At 56.1% G+C, this 8476-nt stretch overlaps 1 protein-coding gene and 1 long non-coding RNA gene across 2 annotated transcripts in view; one reads left to right on the top strand and one right to left on the bottom strand.

The window, feature by feature from the left end:
- Positions 1-3023: 3023 nt before the first annotated feature.
- Slc32a1 (solute carrier family 32 member 1) lies at positions 3024-8470 on the bottom strand. Its single transcript, XM_031372590.1, has 2 exons — positions 7124-8470; positions 3024-4971 (listed from the first exon to the last, which is right to left on the bottom strand). The coding sequence occupies exons 1-2, from the start codon at positions 7511-7513 to the stop codon at positions 3784-3786; spliced, it is 1578 nt and encodes a 525-aa protein (XP_031228450.1). The 5' UTR covers positions 7514-8470; the 3' UTR covers positions 3024-3783.
- LOC116091310 overlaps positions 7871-8476 on the top strand; it is a 19303-nt gene continuing 18697 nt past the window's right edge. The window contains exon 1 of the long non-coding RNA XR_004119004.1: positions 7871-8222. This is a non-coding gene — a long non-coding RNA (uncharacterized LOC116091310). The remainder of the gene's footprint in view (positions 8223-8476) is intronic.

Here is an 8476-nt window from a genome sequence, read left to right as displayed (position 1 = left end):
ATAGAAATCAGAACTCAAGTTCTCTCACACCATGCATTAAAAGTTCTATTGCTGGAGCCACCTCCCCAACCCTTTTAAAATAGTTTTAAAGTCAAAAGCAATGCAAAATGAACCTTGCCATTCACAATAGTCTGGTGGTTACAAGAGTGAAGTGTGAAATAAAGACAGAACCAACTAAGGTTATTTGCTTTTGCCTTGGGCTCCAGGACTTAATACTGTCTCTCACGCCTAGGTCACATCAAGGTCCTCCTACTTAAGAATCAGAGTCTGAAACAGATGGACGAGCTTGGAAGGCATTGCTTTCAAAGGTAGACTGTTGGATGGACAGATGTGCGGTGGATGATGTGGAAGAAGCATCTTTATGTCAGGGTGATGGGTACCCCCATGTGGAGTCTAAAATTCTCATTTTTTCTTTTTTTGTATTTTAGAAATTGCATAATATTCAACAGGGAAAAATAAAAGAACACCAGGGTGGGGTGGGGGCTCAAGGCTAGTTCCCTGGTGTCAATCCAGCCCCAGTTGGAATGCCTGGATGGATGTCCAGCCTGTCCCATTCTCAACCCCACTCATTTCCAGGGCTAAGCTCCTGTCGCTGTCCAAGTCCCTGTCTGAATCTTGTCTCTGATCCTCCTCCCAAGAGCAAGGCCTGGTTCCTTTCCACGGCTTCATAGTTCCCCTTGGACCTGTTTGGCTCCCGTCTATCCACCTAAGGTCCTTGAGCAAGGAGCATGTCACTCTCTGAGATAGGACGAATCGTGTAACAAGATATCCCATAATAGAGCATCAGTTCAGTCTGGCAAGAGCCCACTATTACAAGGTGATACTGGGGATACAGAGAACACTGGAGGATGGGGGTGCAGTAATTAACTCCAGGAGGTGGGGATGGGATGGGATGAGGGTAGGAGTGGGATTGGGATGGGGTGGGGTTGGAGATAGGGATGAGGATGGGGGTGGAGGTGGAGATGGGGCAGGGGAAGAAACAGTAAGAACTCTGAGGTATGCCCTAAAACAGTTACCCAAGTCATAAAGAAGGAAGCATCCTTAAGGGTCAGCAGCTTGTGCTCTGGCCAGTGGGGAGGTGAGACAGGGTCGCTTGTAGACCCTGTGGCTGGCCGAGCGAGCCTTCGTGGTTCCTCAAGGGCACAAGTCTGGAACACCAGCATATCTCTGCTGCAGACAGGGGCAGCTTATTGGAGTCAATACCAAATGGCGTCTGATGTAAGGATATAAGGACAAGGATACAAGGATATAAGGACAGATGGGAAGCCCCTGGGTGTGTGTATGGATGGGGTGGGGGGTGGGGAATGGAGGTCCTGATACATAGTCTCATCTTTAACTCTTCAAAGTCTGAGTTTTCCTAGGACCCAGACATCTGAGGCTAGTACCCTGTGGCTAGGACTTCTGCTTTTTATCTCTATTCACGCACATTGGAGAGAAGTGAGGAAATGTGGACATGGGCCCCATCTGGCCCACATTTCTTCCAGGAGCCCCGAATCCTAATTTGATAATTAGTGACCCACTCACTAGGTTGTAGCACTCCATTTTGACTCTAGGGTGCTCTCTGCCACCATCAGGATTTGCTCTTGGAGACTTGAGCTCCTTCCTGCATGTTGAGCCCAAAGACTGGAGGCAAAAAATCCACTGGAGGAATGCAAGCAAAAAACCCCCAGAGCTGGCAGCCACTGCTGATAATCTCATTTTCCTATCTGGCAAGGTGGAACAGAATACCACCCTTTATAGCTTCGTCTCAGGGCTGCAGTGTGGGCTCTGGGTCTGAGAGTACTCCTGGTTCACTGAGGAGCAGACAGACACAAGGCAGGAGGATGGGCAGTCATGCATCCTCCCTGGGTTAGTCATGGAGGACCGGAAACAGAATTCTATCGTTTGTGCTGCCCCCCCCAAACCCCCACCCCAGCATACAGCAGCGGTGACAAAGGGAAAGAAAGCAGGGAGGGGGTCAGGCATCTCAGATGGCCTTCTTACAGCGGCTTGGCAGCCTTCTTCCTCCTACTCCTGTTCTGGGACTGCAGAACCACAGGGATTCCAGCTCACCTCTGTCATCACAGACCCATCCCACACGCACACTCATTTACCGAGGTTTTTGTGAGACATAGATACACCTCTTTCCCATCCCTCACCCTCCTTCCTCCCTCTCTTCGTCTCCCTCCTTCCCACCTCCCCCATTGCAGAGAATGGCACCTGGCTTTGGCGTTTGATTCACTCTAAAAGCTGGTGCCTCCATGATGACTCCTCTCACAGTGGGGGAGGGGGACCTTCAGCTTCTGCAGGGAAAGTGTAGCCGGATCTTTCCCAGCAGTCCGAGGCAGAGGCCTCTGAAGGCAGCACAGGAAAACAAAAACACCCAAAGCAGCCCCGTCGCCGATTCCTCGGATAAACCAGGCAGTCACATCCCCAAGCTGCTCAGGGTTAAAAAATGAAGGCCAATAGCTTGTTTTAAACGGCCAGTCCGTTTACTGGAGCTCTGTACGCCCCAGCAGGGCTTGAGGCAGGGTGCTTTCCGGTATGAGGTGCCTGTAAGGCAATGGCTTTGGCTCCTGGTCCCTGGGCGCCTGGAAAATCCATAACCCACTCCTGTATCGGTCACTTCACAGTTTGCAGTCCCACTAAGAATTTATGCTTTCGGTAGTTTGTCTGGCTTTCCCCTCTCCCTGAAATCCACCCCCCCCCCACACACACACACACTCCACCCCTCACTGTAAGCTAAGAGTTTGCTCTGTTACCCAACACAGCCCTAGCCCCAATAAATAGTTCAGTAAAGTTGCACCCCTCCCACTTTAGGGTTGGATGCAGAAAGAACCCATCACGTTTTGCTACGCATCCTACGGGGCCCCTTAGCTCTTTCATTCCTAACACACCAGAGCGAACCAACTTATTTCTCCCAGGACCCTTTAACCACAGTTGCTCCTTGCTTCCGCTGTTTTCCTTGTCAAGATCTGGATGTCCCCCATCATCTGCCTCCCTCTTACCACTGCGCTGGGCGGCCGTGAGCAGGAGGCCAGAGACGCCTTTGTTTCTTCTTTATTTGCGGATATAATTATTATGCACCGCACTCTAAATTAGAGATAGATTTTTTTTCTGATATACATTTCATCTTATTCACCACGAGCACACCACACGCACAGTATACAGTTCCACAACCAGATACATTGCACAAGATGAGTTTGGGTTCCTGAAAACTGGCAGGCAAACGGGGGGGCCCCTGCCACGGCTTCTCCAGAGGGAAGTCGCCCGCCCGAAATGGATTTCCCGGTCAGCCTCTCAGGCCGCAAGGTTGAAATGTCTAGGGCATGGGGAGCGATCTTGCTGGAAATGGCTGGACGCTGTAGATTCCAAGCACTGAATGGCTGTGAAATGGTCCCCACCCCACCCCCAAGGTCAAGTTTCAGAGCCCGCGAACTGCTTGCTCCCCTTTCCCCTCCCTTCCCACTACCACCGTTGACTGGAGCCAAAGTTAGGTGGTGGTAGTGGGGTGTTCCGGGAAGGACAGAAAATACCCTTCACTAATACGCTCCGCTCCCTCCCCCCAAATCAGGGCGATGTGGACTAGAAAGGACGACAGAAACGCAGACGCAGTGGACCTTGGATGTCTATCCCCTCCCTCCCCCACCCGGTCCCCGAATAATCAGCAACAAGGAACCGGAGGTGTTTAAAGCTCGGCCTCCCTAGCGCGACGGCGCAGGGGGCTGGGAGTGGGGGCGGGGGTGGGGATGATGGGGAGTGGGGGTGGGCGGGGAGGGAGCTGGGGGGCAGGGTCCCCGCCCCCTAGTCCTCTGCGTTGGTTCGGTAGGCCTCGATGAGGCCCTCGAGTGAATGCACGAAGCCGGACACACTGCAGATGCCGCCGATGACGAAGATGGCCACATCGAAGAAGACCTGGTGCCACAGCAGCTTGCGCCACAGAAGGCGCAAGTGGAAGAGGCTGGGCAGCAGGAAGCAGAGGCCGGCGCCCGTGAGGCTGCCCGTGAGGCCCATGAGCAGCGCGAAGTGTGGCACGTAGATGGCCATGAGCAGCGTGAAGACCACCAGCGCGCAGCGCAGCGTCAGCCCCCAGGACTTGAGGCGACCGTCGCCTCCGTAGCAGGCGGGGAAGAAGGCTCGACTGCCTTCCTGGAAGAGAGACTTCTCCAGCACTTCGACGGCCGCGAAGAAGGGCAACGGGTAGGACAGCAGCGCCTTGGCCACCAGGAAGAGGTTGACCACGGCGCGGATGGAGCCGGGCAGGTTATCCGTGATGACTTCCTTGGTCTCGTCGGCCCAGGTGAGGTAGGCGACGAGCGCGAAGAGACCCTTGAGCACGCAGGCGGCGATGTGTGTCCAGTTCATCATGCAGTGGAATTCGCTGGGCTGCTGCATGTTGCCTTCGAGCGAGGGCAGGAAGATCTGCGACGTGTAGCTGAACACGATGATGCCGATGGAGATGGGAAACTTCTTGACGTCGATGTAGAACTTCACCTTCTCCCAGGCCCAGTCACGCGCGCGAGAGAGACAGTAAGCGATGACCAGGATGTTGATGACGAAGTGGGCCAGCGTGCACAGCAGACTGAACTTGGACACGGCCTTGAGATTCTTCAGGAAGGCGCAGGGCAGTAGCACCGCCGTGGCTATGATGGACCAGGACTTCTGCGACACCGGCAGCCCCGGGAAACTGTTGTACATGAGGTTGCCGCTCACCACGACGTACAAGATACACGTCATTACCAGCTCGATGATCTGCGCCACATTGACCACGCGGCCGCCCAGCGTGGGGAATCGGGGAGCGCAGCACGCGTTAGCTATGGCAACATACGAGTCCCGCACGCGCACCACCTCACCGTCCTCGTTCTCCTCGTACAGGCACGCGATGAGGATCTTGCCGGTGTAGCAGCACACCACCGCGGCGAAGATGATGAGGAACAACCCCAGGTAGCCGCCGTGGAGGATGGCGTAGGGTAGGCCCAGCACGAACATGCCCTGTGGTGCAAAGAGGCAACCAGACCCAGGAGCTCAGCTGATTCTCTTGAAAGGGGACCCTAGGGTATAACCCAAAACTATCGCTAGGGGGCGCTAGATGGAGACAGACTTGTGCCAAAGCCTTTAGGACGAGAGAATGAGGGTGAATCCTTGGGAAAGGGACCTTAATGCCCAATCTGAGGTTTAAGTCAGAAGGAAGCCAGGTGCCAGGGGAATATGGGCTGAGGGAAGAGGGGAATGTAGAGATCTTCACAGACGGTTTCTGGGGATACAGCCAGGAGAGGGGATGGATAACAGGGACTAGAAGAGTGGACCCAGAAGGGCGCTTTTGAAAAGGTCTGGAGAACTGAACACTGGATTTAAGGTGGACTGGAATTGGGTGCTCATTAACGAGAAAACCACGAAGGTCTAAGGGTCAAACCAGAGGAGTCGAGATCCGGTAGAGAGGAACCGGTTGCAAACGGAAGGAAGCCAGAAAGGAAGGAAAGACGCAGACGCTGTGGGTAGAAGGCACAGGGTCGTGGGGGAACGGAGACCGGGTGGAGATGTGGACTTGGAAATAAGAACCCCTTAGACAGGCTGCAGTTGGGAAGCCCTAAGAGGGGTATTAAGTGGGATCTGCGCAGGGGACCAGAGTAGAGACCCTTCCACCCCACAAGCCCGACGCTGCAGGAAGCCTAAGCCAGCAGGTCTCTAGAAACCCAGGAGAGGGGAGGGCCAAAAGCTGCGCAATATGGTTTCTAATGTACCTGGGGGAAGAAAAGCTAACGAAATAGAGGATTTCCGGAGGCCTGCCAAACCCCAGCCTACCGCCCGGCCTTTCTATGAACCTTGAACAGAACCTTGAAAGGCCCAAGGACAAGCACCCTACACCAGCAAAGGCCTTGCGGATCCAACCCTGTCCTGCATTCTGCCAAGGCTGTCTGTCTCAGCAGCACCTGGAGTGGGAAGTGCCTCGGGATCAGACCCCTTGGCATCCCGCTGGGTTTATGGTCCAGAGAAACTCAGCAGTCGCCTTCCACCCCTAAGAAACCTATGTTCTCTGTCTTAACGAGTCGACACCCCAGAGATGCTAGGGAGCCAAGACACAGAGCCCAGGGGCACCCAGAATCGAGGCCTCCTCCCTCCCAGAGGTTGGAACCCACCAACCCCTGCCAGCCCCAAGGGTCGTTTTGTGAACTCCAAATCCTTCAGCGGAGGAGTGCGGCGTTCCTGGTGGGAGCGGGACTGGGACTGGGGTTCGGATTAGAGGTTATAGGTGGCGGGTTTGAAGGCCTAGGGCCGTTCTCAGCCCCTGGAGCAGCTTGGCCCTCTTTTGAGGAGGCTCTGGGGCTTCTGCGGTGCAGCCGGGATTTCGGGCGAGAGGAACTAGTCTGCGCAGCTTCGTATCTCTGACCATAGACGTTCCCATGTACCCGCCTGTATCTATCTGTCTCCAACAGAGCTGCAACAGCCAAGTGGGTGCTGTCTGCCTGAGTGTGTGTGTGTGTGTGTGCACACGCGTAAGATTAAGCTAATGCAGAGGTATTTGCTGTGTAAAGGTATTGCCGCTATTGCAGAGCATCTTGGGGAGTAGGCAAGTGCATTTAGGGTAACCCTGCGAACTATAAATAGATGCACGTCATATGCCTGTTTGTTAGTGAGAAAGGGGACTGTGGGTACCCGTCTGCCCCGTCCGCGTGCATGACTTCTGTATGTGTCAGGAGGAGGAGACTCCCAGCTTGGCTCTTTCACTCTGTCCTCCGAAAATGCAGCTGGGACTCCTCCGTTCTGGAGCTCAAGGCTAACTCTTCCTTCGGATCCTGATTTTCTTTCTCCTTCATTCTTCGTCTCTCCGCCCCCATCACCCCCGCTCTTCCCCATGTCTCCAGCTTTTGCAGGGTCTTTGGATTTGTGTCCCCCACCCCCACCCCAAACCTCAGCCATGCTGTCCTGTAGCAGGGACAGTAAGAGAATGGATCTGAGCAGAACACCACCTGGGGGCGTAGATCCCTATGGCTAGGAAGGTCAGAGAAGGGGAGATAAATTACCCAGTCCTGGGGGAAGGCGGCACTGAAACCTAGACTTCTGCGGGGTTTGTGTGGGGGCGGAGTCTGGCAAGGACAGTTCAGGTGGGGGTGATGGCAAGCACATTTGGGGATCCCGCGCTCACCTGAATGGCATTTGTCACGTTCCAGCCCGCTTCCCACGCCGTGATCTTGGGCTTGTCGTGACCTCCGAACTCCCCACCAGCTCCCACGGCCTGGTCCTTGGAGCCCGAGGGTGGCAGGGGAGCGCCACCCCGCTGGTAATGAATGTCTCCCTCGACGGGAGGTTCTGCGCCCTCATCCCCGCAGGGCTCGCCTTCCGATTTCAGGATATCCATCTGCAGGCCCTGGCGATGCTCAAAGTCGAGATCGTCGCAGTGCGCGAAGCCCACCGCCTCCTCATCCGTGGCTGCCTGAAATCCCATCCTGGCAAACATGCCGCTCACCTTGGCCTGGGACTTGTTGGACACGGAGGTGGCCACATTGGTCAGCTTGCTGCGGAGCAGGGTGGCCATGGCGGCGGCGGGGCGGGAGAAAAGGACAGAAGGGTTTGGGGACGCGGCGGACGCGCGTCAAGGCAGCGAGGGCCGCTATCTCCGCTGGATCTCGGCGCGGCGCCCCAGGGCGCTCTGGCTCATGACCCTCGCGCCTGACGTTCGAGGCTGGCCCCCCGGTCACGACAGTCTGGCTCTTGGTGGGACCGGCCCGAGAGGCGACGAGTGCACTGCAGAGCTGGTGCGGGTGCCGGCTGGGCTGCGGAGGGCGGCGGCGACGGCAGCGTCAGAACAGCTACGCGAGGCTGGCGCGGCGCCCCCACGCGGGCGCAGCCCAATGCGCTCGCACCCCTCGGAGTCAGGCGGTGCGTGGGCGGAGGGCAGAGAGGGGGAGATGCTGTCCAGACCAGGGGGCGTCAGATAGGGCCGGGGACCAGGGAAGGGGGACACGGATGGTTTCGGAAGTGCGCCAGAGGCTGGAGAAGTGCACCCTTGGGAGGACGGTGGGAAGGAGCGCGCGAAGGGGTGGGGGCCCCCCAAGTGCTGCATTTCTGGAGGAGGTGCTAAGCGGACGTCCTGGCCCGTCCCACCTCGCAGCCACCACAAGGAGGGAGGAGTTCGGCGTGGGCTGGTTCTCGAAGGTCCCCACCCTCGGAACTATCTTCCAGAGTCCCCGAGCTGTGCGGGGCCCCGGATCCTCTGGCTAACCGTCCGATGACCATCAGGACAGGTGAGAGTCTCTAGCTGAGCAAGCTGTTCGTGTCTCTGCAATCTATCACTTGTTCTGCAAGTCCAACCTGATGACAGAAGTGACTATCTTGGATCACTTTTAAAGAAGCTCAGCCCCAGGTTGGAGCACCTGAGCTGTTTCTGCCGTCCAGGGATGCCACGGTAGGAGATGGTGCAGACACGCAGAGTGCAGTCGAAAGGCTAGCCTTTGCTCTCTCTCTCTCTATCTCTCTCTCTCTCTCTCTCTCTCTCTCT

This window comes from Mastomys coucha, unplaced genomic scaffold (assembly GCF_008632895.1).
Source record: "Mastomys coucha isolate ucsf_1 unplaced genomic scaffold, UCSF_Mcou_1 pScaffold15, whole genome shotgun sequence".
In the NCBI taxonomy this organism is placed as follows: domain Eukaryota; kingdom Metazoa; phylum Chordata; class Mammalia; order Rodentia; family Muridae; genus Mastomys; species Mastomys coucha.
The sequence above is the reverse complement of the archived record's forward strand: the minus strand, read 5'-3'. Positions and strand labels throughout refer to the sequence as shown.

Coding starts and splice junctions, on each gene's coding strand:
- Slc32a1 (XM_031372590.1), bottom strand. CDS start 7,513: ATGGCCACCCTGCTCCGCAGCAAGCTGACCAATGTGGCCACCTCCGTG. Junction 4,972..7,123: donor ACGTGACAAATGCCATTCAG/GTGAGCGCGGGA, acceptor TTTGCACCACAG/GGCATGTTCGTGCTGGGCCT.